At 44.7% G+C, this 13,643-nt stretch overlaps 1 protein-coding gene across 10 annotated transcripts in view; it reads right to left on the reverse strand.

Moving 5' to 3' along the window:
- LOC111856276 (peripheral plasma membrane protein CASK) overlaps positions 1–13,643 on the reverse strand; it is an 89,972-nt gene that overhangs the window by 17,124 nt on the left and 59,205 nt on the right. For 7 of the 10 annotated variants that reach the window (XM_023836094.2, XM_023836098.2, XM_023836093.2 and 4 more), the window contains exons 6-13: positions 9,545–9,647; positions 8,929–9,104; positions 7,068–7,190; positions 6,558–6,641; positions 6,255–6,354; positions 4,929–4,946; positions 3,691–3,812; positions 3,048–3,125 (exon numbers count right to left, since the gene is read on the reverse strand). In XM_023836094.2, the coding sequence (XP_023691862.1) occupies positions 3,048–3,125; positions 3,691–3,812; positions 4,929–4,946; positions 6,255–6,354; positions 6,558–6,641; positions 7,068–7,190; positions 8,929–9,104; positions 9,545–9,647 (804 nt within the window). The remainder of the gene's footprint in view (positions 1–3,047; positions 3,126–3,690; positions 3,813–4,928; positions 4,947–6,254; positions 6,355–6,557; positions 6,642–7,067; positions 7,191–8,928; positions 9,105–9,544; positions 9,648–13,643) is intronic. The other 3 variants (XM_023836099.2, XM_023836095.2, XM_023836092.2) reach the window with 1 other exon arrangement.

Genomic DNA, 13,643 nt, shown 5'->3' on the forward strand with positions numbered 1-13,643 from the left:
CCCTTCTGAGGGCCTGCATGGTCTAAGTCACACAGACAGCCCTCCACCAGCCTAGCAGGCCCGGCAAAAGCTTAGGGGTTAGTCTTAGCCCTTAATCCGAGGTATCTAAAGGCATTCGGAAGAACTGGAACTTGGGGGAAAAAAATAGTGATTTTATAGAATTTCAGTATGACTAGCAACTGTCAGTGAGAGGAAGCAGAGCAGATTATTTTGGAGAGAAAGCCCTTCGATTACCATAAGGCATGATGCACTCTGGGCCAAGCAATGCTTTTAACACTGTGTCACACAGTCCATCAAAGTATCGCTGGTGACGTCCAGAAAAATGAACTAAACCCAGTTAATCACAGGGTTCAACTGGCATAAAAGCGTGTCACAGTGTATCGATACTGGACATGAGACTGGCGGCTCGGCTCAGCCATGACAGGGGTAAAGCCTTTTATGGTAATTTGGCCTATGCATACATCTCCCAGAAAAGGCAGATGACACAGAGAAACTGTGCTGGTGTTCTGCAGGACTGTGACAGGTAAGGCGGAGTCGCGACACGGGGTCTGACTTAAGGTGTGTGTACTGGTCACATGGGGAGTGGAAAAAAGGGGCTGAAACTGCAGTACATTCTAATGTCTTTACATGACACCACTGTCAGAGGGCAGAGCTGCAATTTAAGTGATTAAATCGAGTGCTAAGATACAGTCTGACAATTGATATTACGGTTAGCGTTAGTGTGATGCGTTAATGGCAGGACTCAAAAAAAAGAAAATGGGGGGGGGGGGGGGGGGGAGTATGACCTGAGCTATGAAAGTCCTCTACAAACCTCCTATGACATTTGCAAGGCTGCAACCAAATGCAGACTGAGGACAGATTATAAACGACAGCATTGGCTGTAATCACAAAGACAGGCAGCCGTTTGAGATTCGCCGCCTGCTGAGAATTCATATTCACGCGGTTTTCTCTGCTCCCTTCCAGAGTGACGTCAGTCTCCTTGTAAATAACTATCTAACAATATATAACACAGAAGAGCCAGGTTCTGATGTGTGAAAGCTCAGATTTTTAATTCCCTTCATCAAAAAAAAAATCCTGCCAATCTTCTCTAACAGAGATCACAAAGGAACTCACTTTGGAGTAATGCAAAAAAGGCAATTTCCCTTGCATAATGTTAGTTGGAATTAATTTACACAATCTCAGAGGCCAAAGACTCAACATTACCACAGGGAAGATGCTGTCAAAGTAGAACTTCCCTGTGCTGGGGGCATCTTGCTCTGTGCGCCGTGGTTGTGTGTGTTAGATCTGGATAACTGCAACACTACAGGGACAAGCAGCTAATGAAGACGGATGGAAGGTGGCCCAAAATAATTCTGCTGAGAACATATTGGAAACGCCCTGTGGAGTACAGTGAAAGCGTGTTTGGGAGTGACCAGGACTCAGATTTAAGAGAGGAGAAATTAATTATTAAGAATCACTGCAGAGCAACAATCGTTTATTCACACTTCGTTGGGAAACAATCCCTTCAGACTGAGACCTCCACACAAATCAAAATATTCCACACTCTAAAATATCTATACAGTTCATCTTTAGCAAGATCAACAAAATTAACCAAGAGGTGCTATGATGTGTAATGAAGCAGCGAACAGAAGAGGTCTTTTAACTGCAAAGTGTGCCCATGAGTTCTGGCTGAGAGGCAAGAGGGGGGGTACGGTGCATTAGCGCTTAGCCAGCTACCAGTACAAGGCAAGGCAAGGCAAGAGTACAGGGTAAAGAGGAGGCCTCAAAGTCAGAGAGAGGAAGAGAGTGTCTCCAGCCCTCCCCCCAAGGCACAAAGCGTCATTGGTGTTTCTGATCATACACACATATACATGCATCATTGCGTTAAAAATATATGCATCATAAAAAGTCTGCATTAATCATGCAGTGTCAAACAATCTGCTGGGCTGAATATTTTGTTTTTTTTTACAGTAATATTAAGCTGCAAATACATATGCTTTAAACGCAGCATTATATTTAACATTAAAAATGTGGCTTTACAGTTATGGAACCCAAATATGGAACTGTAGGTACACTGGGAACACTGGGATCTATAGGCGCTTTCACACCGCAGGAACTTTTTTCCAAGAACCGGAACATTTTTCTGGAACCAGGAACTGTTGTCACGTGCACATGGCAGGAACCCGGGCCAACTGTAGTTTCCCAGCACCAGTCCCCACTCCAGACTCCAGTACTTTTCGTTCAGACATTAACTACTGGGGAGCGGCTTACAGCGGTAAACTTGCGGACTTGTTCACCATAAGCACTAGCGCTAACGTGGAAGTCGTGCAAATGCAGGGAAAAGAGAGAGAAGTAGCGCAGCATAAATCGGGCAGATGGAATTATTTTGTACCTCAATTACAATAAATGCATCAATTAGTAATTTTTTTTTTTCTTGCATCACCATATTTCTACCTTGGAAAATTAGATCGATAACCGACATTTCTCTCTAATATCGCCAGTACCTGCAGAGGAACTTCTCAGTGCTTATTAGCAGGCTAACCTTTCAATTTTTTTATTCTAAGGAAAACAAAAGATCGATCAGCAGGGAAGATTTAATAAGAATTACAAACGTGTCACGGGTCGTCTAAATTAAATATAAATAATAGGCTGTGTGCCATTTTAATCTGGTTCCCCCCACCAACTGGCTAAGAAGTAACTAAGAAAATGACTTGTTCATCCTCCATTGTTTAGGGGTGGAGGTGTAGTGTTGTATTAAAATTATGTGTGAATTTTAACCTATGAGCTTTTCGTATTTTCCATGCTTATTTAGCATAAAGGTCCCAGTTCCTGCTGTGCGGTGGGAAAGCGACACACAAAAGTGGCCTAGAGCTACAGAAGTCTGTGATCGAGACACTGCAGGAACTTATAAACAGGGAGCTGGTTCCAGAAATTCGGTGTGAAAGCGCCTTATGGCTAAGAATATGGATACGGTTCCCATTGTGGAACAATACGGTGAGAGAACACAGAACAAGGGAGGGGAACAGGGGTTCCATGCAGGAGAACCCTTCCTCAAAGCTGGCCCTTACCTCCTTGGCTCTCTGCACGGCATCACTCGGGGGGTTTCGTATCTGTGGCGAGGACTTGGTGTTGATTTTGTCGTACAACTGCAACAGAAAAGAACAGGGACATAATTGCAGGTTGTCAGTCTGTTACTCAGGGACTGAGTGATGCTTCAGGCAGCTCATCCTATAAGCAGACTGACGGAGCTGACAATTTTCCCCAAAAAGGTGAATTCAAGTGAGGCAAAGACAACATTTAATAAACCCGTCGAAAGTGTCCTACAACCCTGAAAAGGGCCTGACGGTCTTTGTACTCTGTTTTTTTGGCATGTTCAGAACAAGCCAAGGCGTGCAACAAGTGGGAAGGATGTAGTTCGACTCCAAATCCAGGCCTTGTTTTCAGTTCTCCCAGGTTAGTTTCTGATTGGCCACAGAGGCTAAACACCCGGCTCACACGTAAAGGAAAGTTGGAAAATCAGCAGGGCCTGGACCTTGAGGTCCATGATTTGAATAGCCCTGGTACAGCTGCTGTGCGCTTCTGCTTCATAAAACACGATATCTTAAAAGCACTGAAACACAGGTGAAGAGTCAAGCACTCTCTGCCTTTTGGGGAAAAGTACTGGCTAGAGTGTGCATTTTATCGTCCGTAATGCTGGCGTTTTGCACTCACGTCCAGCAGGGTGTGCAGGTGCTGGTCCTGGAACACACTGTGCAGGAAGTCAAGGTCCTTCTCGCTGCAGTCGGTGAGTGCGTGGATCTCCTCCAGGCTGTCCAACACCTGTGACACAGCCCCTGTGTGGAACACACAGCAAGACGGGGCAGAGGCAGGCGGTCAGAAGGACCACCGGGTCAGCGGCTCGAACCGAACACTCCAAGGGCCGTAACACAGCACACAACTCAAAAGCTGAATCGCCTTCAAAAGTTTGCCAGAAGACCAAGTATAATGGCAAAACCGCATCATAGTCACAGGGAGAACCATGACGATTAAACATGTAAAAGAAATACTCAACATAACACAATACACAGATTGTAGACCATTCACACATAAATAAAGATAGACAAAAACATGCAAAATATAATCAGGAATGAGGGAGTGACAGGAGCCCTTGCTCACAGAGCAGAATGGATTCATCATTTTAATACTGCCTTCCTAATCACGACATGGCCCCTTGACCTCTGCTGAGCATTTACACAAAAGGATGGCAGCTTATTCAGATCGCAGTCATTTTCATTCGCCTGTGAGAACATGCTCTCTTAGCAACACAGTACCGCTATACCCGTGGTATGACGCATTTTTTGTCCTTGCAGCCAACTAAAGACCATTGAGAGGATCGCAGGGACGAAAGCAGAGTGTGAACACGTCCTCGTCTCTCTGCATTTGTCTCTCTCCTAAAGATACTTCACCTTCCAAAAGACTGCTGCCAAATATAACAAAGCCTTAAATCTTATCATTTCAGTCGTCTTGTCATCAGGGGAACAGAAATGACAAATAAATCTTGGATAAGTACGTCGTGAGTAAAAGGAGATACTGGATTGTCCAGGTAAAGGGCATCAACACACCCTTTGTATGACTGTGATGTCTCTGTGCAAAGGAAGGCAGTATTAAAGGTTTGACTGACAGAGGGGAGCCAGAACACTCATGGGAGGCTCACTCACACAAAAGGGTTCTGAGGGCAGAACGAGAAATGACTGGTTCCGAGAGATGATAAATCAGATTATAGAGGAGGCAGGTCCATACAATTAGAGGGGGTGGGACCAATCACATGTCTTGGACCAACCTCCTCTACAATCTGATTGGTTCTCCCTGACCCATTTTTTTTTTTTTTTTTAAATCTGCCCTCAAGACATTTCCGAGTCAGTAAAACTCCCACGAACAGTCAGAACACAGCAGTAGTATGGGATACCTACTTTCTGCGGCTAGCAGTCCTAAAGGAGGGCAGTGTTAAGATAAACAAAAGACATTTTGAAATTGGACAGTCAGGCAACTCTTGGGTACAGCAGTTAAAATGCAGACACTCAGACAAAGATGGTGATGTCACTGGACTGTCCTAATACAGTAAGGTCTCAAGAGTGTGGTATCACCATCACTGCCCAGTTTGGTGGAGCTTTATATTGTGCAGCCTAAGCAAGCATAAAAATTCCTGTCACCGAGCGTCTTCTCCACCACAGGGTGAGTCTCGCATCATTAGCAGTCTAATGGAAGAGCTTGAACGCGGTATATTCTCGTGCATCCTCTTCATTCTGTCGGCCCACATAAAATTCATACCACAAATGGCCTTGAAACTTCCATACAAAGTAATTTTGAGAAGCAACGCTAGAGAGCAAGAGACTCTAGAAGCTTGCAGTACAGAAACACACCCAATCTCCGCAATTCCCCCATGAAGCTGCTAAGAAGTACTGCTCTTCAGAGGCTGTCGCTGCTCTCGTTTGCCTGTGAATAGCACTTCAAATGCAAATGGAAATCTTGTTTAAAGCAGGATGTATGAAAGGTGCTTTGTCATTAGACAACATGGTATCAACTATAGATGTGAGACGACAACATAGGAACACATGCCGTCTCTCAGGATAAGAAAGGCCCGGCGGTGAGCGTGGCCTGGAAGGACAAGGTTGCGTAACGGCTTGATTGGTGGGTGCACCTCCGGGGCAGAACAAATACAGCTACACAATTTTTGAAGTTCATGCGAGTTTCTAGTTTCAGAAATTCTATTTCTTTTGACAAAATCCTTATGTACAGGCACAGGTGGTTAGAGCAGAGAAAAAAAGGTATAAAATAAACCTGAATCTAAACAGATAACTGTCTAGATGAGATTCCAAACTGACAGCAGGTATCTTAAAAGTGAAAATTGAAAGAGGCTGGTTGTTATGGAGACCAGTAAGGCCACAAAGCTATGCTGGGTACGAATAACATTCTTACTGTATGACAAATCAGTCAAGATATACAAGCAAGATTTGGTGACACGACCTCAGTCTAAACAAACCTGAGCTCAAAGCTGGTTCTCTGCCACTCGCAATTAACAGTAAGATCACCTGGTGCATAGTTACGCAGATATTTCAAAGGCATCCATATTAGCCAAATCTGCATTCTACCATTTTGCATGGGTGATCGAAGACCAGTTAACTTATAACTAAAATGCAAAGAATACAAAACCTCCATCTCAATATGTTCCTATTGACACAACAAAGCTCTTGTGTAGAAAGCCAGCTGTCACCCAGGAGTCCTTCCTGTGAGCTCACCAGAAGATGTCGGGTCTTCAGAGAAATCAGGGAGTTCCTCGGGTGGGTCTCCGTAGAAGGAGTTAAACTTGTGGCTGGAGACAGCAGCTAGCACAGCCCCCTGAAGACAGCAGAGGCCCAGATTACTCATAGGAAACAGCAGGTCGGTCCAGTATTTCCCAAGCCGGTCCACATTTTTGCTCCCTCCTAATACGCTACCGGGGATCCCTGAGGACTGGGTTGGGAAACAGTGGGCTAGTCAACAGTCATACGTACATTCATGCGGCGGCAGACTCCGGGGAGTCATACCAGAAAGCAGCTTACCTTCAGCTTTCTCCGGGCGTTGAATTTCCGCAGCTGCTCTACGGTCTCTGGCAGGTGGATCTTGTAGGCATAGCGGTCTCTCTCCTGAGATGAGCACACAATGTATCACATGCAAAACAGCGCTCGCTTCACTATAAAAGATGCCATAAAATAAGTAGCCTGTAATTTGAATAAATTCATTGGCATCTCTGAAGGTTAAGACTCATACTGAGGACTTAACATTTAATGTAAACATATAATTAAATGTACTGTTAAAACATTTTGCTTGCTAAGAAAACAAAGCACTGGATTTATAAAGGGGATAGAACACTAAAAATGGAACACACACACACACACACACACACACACAATACAGGGACATTACAATGACACAAAGACAAAATGCCACATGCACACCATTTCCCTGCTACTTCTTAAGCTAGTTAACCCCCAACATGGTGCCAGGCTCGACACTGAGGCAAAGTGGGGCAGAGAATTCTGGTTTAGGCCAAGAATGTTGGACTCTGGTACCTTGAGCCAAGGGTGGTTGAGAGCCTCGTACACGGTGATCCTCTCTGCAGGGTCCAGCATCAGCATGCGTCGCACCAGATCTTTGGCGCTTTCTGAGATGTGGCCCCACTGCCGAGGGTTCATCTGTAGGGAAGAGGTCAAAGGTCAATGTCAACTATAATGTCATTGTACACGTGCACAAATAAATTAGGTAGTAGGCTCTGCTCATGCAAACATCATGCATAATAGTGAGCATACTACTTGCAAATAGTGCAACAATCGTTGTCAAAGTAATATACGAAGGTCATATATGCATCTTACATTCACATATTAAGCCAGTATGAACTACTAATGTATGTATGTATGTGTATATCTATATAAACCCAAACACATATATATTGGGTGGAGTGGGGGCTCTGAGGCCGGGGATCTGTGTCGGAAGGTTGCTGGTTTGAATCTCATGAAAGCTTGGAGTGATCACACTCCGTTGGGCCCGTGAGCAAAGCCCTTAACCTGAAATTGCTTCATCCTGGGTATGATGTTACTCTACATCCAGCCCTGCAAGCAGGTCCTCCAACTTACAGGGACAATGTGGGGGTTGGTGGCAGGATCGGCACTGCAGCCACTGGAAAACTCACACTGGTCCATTCAGACTAGTGTGGTGCTGAGGTATCACCTGCCGCACGGCTGCACTCAGGTTCTCATCCCTGAGGTGGTTTGTTGGGTGGAGAGTGTGGCAATGTGCTGTCATCAGCACATGCTCTTTACCTCTCTACACGTACGGACAGACAGACGTACAGACAGACAGACAGACAGACAGACAGACGTACAGACGTACAGACAGACAGACAGACAGACAGACGTACAGACAGACAGACTTACACAGACAGACGTACACAGACAGACAGACGTACAGACGTACAGACATACAGACGTACAGACATACAGACATACAGACGTACAGACATACAGACGTACAGACATACAGACGTACAGACATACAGACAGACAGACAGACAGACAGACAGACAGACGTACAGACAGACAGACAGACAGACGTACAGACAGACAGACAGACCCAGTAAGACGACGAGCCGCCTACAAAGGAGAGTGATAGACTGTTGCATCACACGACCTGGCCTCCTGACCTAATCAGTACAAATAGTTTTGGAGGAGTTTGGGTTTGGCCAGATAGTGAGTGCTCAGCATATGTGGGACCTCCTTCAGGACAGCTGGAAAAGCCTCCCAGGAGGAAACTGGCGTAGAGGAGAAAGCAGAGTCAGCCAGCCCCTGGAACAATGGGGGGCCTTGCTGGAGGGCCAATGGTAGCATCACTCTGCCCAGTGGTGGGATCACTCTGCCGAGCACGGGAGTCACACCAGCAACCTTCTGAGTTCCAACCCGCAGAGCTGCACCCCCCCCCCCCACCCATAAGCAACAAATTAAATTTTTTTGTGCATTGATTCCATATGTTATTTTGTAGTTTTCATGTCTTTATAATTATTGTAAAATGTAAAGAACAGCACTTTCTATGGGTAGGTGTCCAAACTTTTCACAGACAAAGATATAGCAAACACAAGGAGTTTTTGAAGGTTGCGAGCTGGGAGCCGTCATGATCCGTGTTCCATGAACAGAAGGGCATTCCTGTAGCATTCTCCAAAACGGAGAGACAGCTATCCCCCAAGACCGGCCCAACAGCACCGCCTGCAGATTAAGGTAGACTTCTGACGCCTCCGACGGCCTTAGGCTTTTCAGGGAGAATTACACTGAGCTGCCAATCACCACCCAGCCGGTCAGCATAGATTTCACTCCCGTCATCAGTACTGTGCTTAGCTAACTGTGCTTAGCTAACTGCTACAGAAGGAAACGCCAGAGCAGGTACCTTATACTTTCCCTTGATGATGGCCTCAAACAGCCTCTCCTTGGTGCCATAGAAGGGCAGGCAGCCACTGAGGAGGATGAAGAGAATGACCCCACAACCCCACACGTCCACCGGCTTCCCATACGGCTCTCTCTTCACCACCTCGGGGGCCATGAAGTGGGGGGTCCCAACACGACCTGCATTTATACAGTGATGAGTACCAAAATAAAGACACCCCCCCCCAGTCCATTCTAATTGTGGGGGGAGAGAACATGATAAATATTCATTACTGCATATCCCATTGAGGATAAAAGATGAATTCATTTAGCATCTATGACACAATGTGAAATTGCAAATCAGCCTGCAAATGAGGGAACATCTTCACATGGTTATGCGAGTTATTTAAATCTAGCATTCAGGTTTGTTCAGTACTGCAGAACGTGCAGTGGACTACAGTTCAGAGATTCCCAGGTAAACCGCCACAGCATTCTATAATGATAACAGAAACCTACGATTTTGGCTGAATATTTTCATTACTGCAGAATGATTTTGTCATTGTATTTTAAAAACGACTACATTGTAAGCGTAAGAACACAAAGGCTTCCTTAGTGGGTAATTGTCTAGGGGCCATACTTACCTCCTGCCACCAGACCAGACTCCCCCAGTTGTATGGCCACCCCAAACCCTCCCAGCTTCACTGGAGCAGAGTTCTCCTTAGACGCCAACAAGACACAGTGCGGCTATAAAAAAAAAAAAAAAAAGTGAGATCAAAACTCAAATGGGCAACTCAACCTACTTAAAATCGTGTGCATATACACAGACGCCATTTTATCAAATCAAATTAGCACTTTGCACAAGCAGAAACATTCAACTTTCAGTTTGGGTCGAAAAGGCAATAAGCACAGCTAAGCTCCACACAATGAAGTGACGCGGTCAGCAGCCCTCCGCTCGCCTCTCGTTTCCCTTTCGACTGCGGGTAACTGTGCAGCAGATCTGTGAAAGTTATGGCCGCACTCACAGAGAGGACAAATACCTGAGATAGACAGACACACACAGACATAGTTTTGCGGGTTACAGCACAGGGACAGTCTGCATTCAGTGCCCCTGATGCAATTGGGGATGGGGGCCATGCTCAAAGGTTTGAAGACTACATCACTTGGCTGGGATCTGAACCGGCAACCTTCTGGTCACGCGCACAGAAGTCCTAACCTGCGGGGCGATGCATGGCCCAAAGACACTACACAGCTTTGTATATAACAAGAAATATAAACCTTATAAAAAGCAGGAGTTTACACCCAAACAAAGAACAAAGAAGGTAAGTTACACATCAAGCAAAAGATCCTAATTTAATCGTAACATACTGAGAAATAAATAAAAGGAGCGAATCAAATCATCACACAGCAGCCTTTCATTTGTGCATTCATGTAAATTCTCCTCTTTTGTCTACAACAATGTCCAGAAGATCATTTCCACAGAAGCATTTATACAAGTTTCCAAAATATATGAGGCATGCATATAAATAACATTTTTGTGTAATTTGTACTGGCTGTGCACAGTACAGACAATCGCCAGTCTCAACATTTCAGGCCCACAAATTTATTTCTACACACCGGCCAACACAAAGCCCAAAATGACCAAGGAGACCTTTTCCACAGCAGACCACAACTTGACCTGCATCTCCGACGACACCCAAAGCATCTCCCAAGCCATCTTGTATTCCATTTTCTTTCTGCTGGGTCCGGCAGGAAACCTGCTTCTCTGGGTGTTCCTGCACATCCAATCTAAGAAAACCCCTTTGCATGCGTGTCTCATTAATACAGCGGAGGCTCATGTGCTGTTGCCTGCCTGCCTGCCCAATGTGTGCTGTGCTGCATTAACGGGAACCTCCAGGCCTGGGCAGGGTGATAGGCAATGCCTTCTACATACAAATGTACATCAGCATCAGCCTACTGGGCTTCATCAGTGTGAAGTACTGCCGCAGGGTGCAACCTCCGGATGGTACGATGGGTGGGTCTTCTCCACCGCTCCCATCTCTACCCTGACTGTGAGGTGCCCGACAAAAACATGGAGTACAGACTGAGGCAGAAGACCACAGGGAAGGCTTACGTCAGTTTCAGCCTGGTGGCTCTGCTCTAGCTCCTGTGTCTCACACGGAACGATCACCATGAAGCTGTTGAAGGCTTCCAAGAGGCAGCCAGCACAATCAAATACGCTCAAACAGCCAAGACATCCCTCTCTGTCCCCATCCTCTTCACCATCTGCTTAATGGCCCGTCACTGCTAAGGTCTCTCCCACAGCTCTGCCTGAAGAACCACTCAGCAGACAGTCAGAAACCTTGTGTGCACAACAGGGCCAGCGGAACAAGAAAAGCACATTGACTACTAAAGACAACACGACTTTCCATCACTGCTGAGCCGTTTCGGCTGACATGCTGTCCAAAGTGAAAGTGAAGTCAAAGAAGTGGAGATGACCTGTCCACTGATAACTCTAGAGCTTAAAAAATGAAAAACAAGGAAGTCCGATCACAGTTAAGGAAACAATGCAACTGTAAGAATGAATGTGATTGGATGGCAGAAAAGGACTCAAAAATGCAATAGACATATCAAATTCCTACATGTCTGTGAATGTTTCATATGAACTACATATTTTATATATATACATAAAAATATATATAAAATATAAAAAAAAAATCATCTCTTCACGTTTCTTTGTTTTTCATAAAAATTTGAATGTGCAAACTCATCTCATGTTCTTGCATTATCTAATATGCAAAGGAAATAATTTAGTCTTAACTGTACAAGTACCACAACATCATAGAAAAAAACTATTCTTCCATCACTATTTTACCTTCCAACTGTACTTTCAATATTAAAGTCCTTCATATATTCAGGGATGGACATAACTGGTATACAAGTACACATTCACCTTTAAAAAAGATACATGCAACAATCGATTGTGGCAACAGTGTAACTGCATTCTTATATTATGTGCATTTGCGCTGATATGAAAACAAAATTTAATGCATTTTGATCTTTATATAATTACTTCATTTGCTGTATACAGGTTAAAATGCAAGGTATTTTCTTGTCATAGCTGCGCAAATGCAAATAAAAGTACACATTTGCGCTTTTACAAACAATCGATTGTCGCACGAACCGTTTTTAAAGCAGAGTGCGTACAGTTACGTACATCCCTGTTCATATTCTTCTTTTGCACAGTAACACCAATCCTTTAGTAAGCATTGGGTTTTATGGATGCTTTAGTTAAAGTCAAATTCCAAAATTCCAACCTTGACTACAAATGCATAAAAGGACCTGAAGCAGATGTGGACTGTAGCCTCAGAAGACCATGATTTCAAAAGGGCTGCTGGAACCACACACACACACACACACACACACACACACACACACACACACACACACACACACACACACACACACACACACACACACACACACACACACACACACACACACCATAGTTTCAGCACAAACAGTCATATCAGACAATACCTACTCCACTTGGGTAGGTACTTGCAAACAAAACACTTGTTACTAAACAGCAAACCATTCTACTAATTGTGTTTTTATAAGTTACGCCTGTGAATCGATTGTGCGGATTTCCTTTTGCGTTCATACTATACAGTAGAATGATTTGAAACCGCTGCCATCACTGCAATTCCTTATCAGTCCACTAGAGGCTGAAGAGAGACCACTTTAGGGTATTCTTTGCTTTTTCTGTCATCACTCACCCCATAAAGAATCTAATTTTCTGCATCACAACTTTCTAAACTGAAAATTTTATCAAGAATTATGAATAGTTTGGAGTAAACAGCTGGGAAAGCAAAAATCTGTCAAGCAGACATTAAGATTGAGAGAAATATCCAAAAGTAAATCAAAATGTTCAATCTTACATGTAATATTTGACCTAAAGCACATTTAACAAACGCCCAGTCCAGATTCATCACTGCTCAAAACAAAATAATATGCATATACATATTACACATTATACACCATTCATTTCCAGTTCAAGAAGCTGAGAGTGAAATTAGCCAGTGTAAAAACACGACTCTCCGCCTATTGCTGTGGTGATGGTTCTAGAAAATTGTCCTCTCAGGCTTCTGGACCATCCTGACACACTGGCTTCGGCATCTGGAAAAAACACTCACTGCAACAGATACAGTGATCGTGGTACACTGACCTTTGACCAGGCTGCGCATAGGTTAGTCTAACGCCACATGAAGCGCACCAACAAACGGAGATTCAAACCAGGAAGGCAGAGTCTGTCAGCATGAAGCAATCCCACCCAGGGTGGGTTACACATCCTGATTTGGCCCGTTGGCACTAGGAAGGCCGGGATCTCTGGGTAATCCCCACTGAAGCCACCGTGCTTGGTGCAGGGGTGACATCACTGAGCTGTCAGCATATAGGCAGCTGGGTTTATAGTAAAGGGAGGATCTGCGATTCGGGGATATATCTGTTGCTCCCTCAAACACCCGTTTTAATCGTGTGTATAATCCAGTCTGATGCTAAAAATAGCAAGACCAGCACACCCTGAGAGAGGGGAAGGCACATTCACTGGAAGTCCTTTGATTACGCCTAGCCTCCAGCCCATCCATCAAACTTAGCGTGCAGCCGGATGCTAAACGCTGAAGCTAAATCAATGCATTTACAGACGTGCAGTATCTGTGCAAGAGGCCAAAGCCTTAAGAGATTATTTAGCACAAGATTCTCCAT

Source organism: Paramormyrops kingsleyae, chromosome 16, assembly GCF_048594095.1.
Source record: "Paramormyrops kingsleyae isolate MSU_618 chromosome 16, PKINGS_0.4, whole genome shotgun sequence".
NCBI classification, from domain to species: Eukaryota; Metazoa; Chordata; class Actinopteri; order Osteoglossiformes; family Mormyridae; genus Paramormyrops; species Paramormyrops kingsleyae.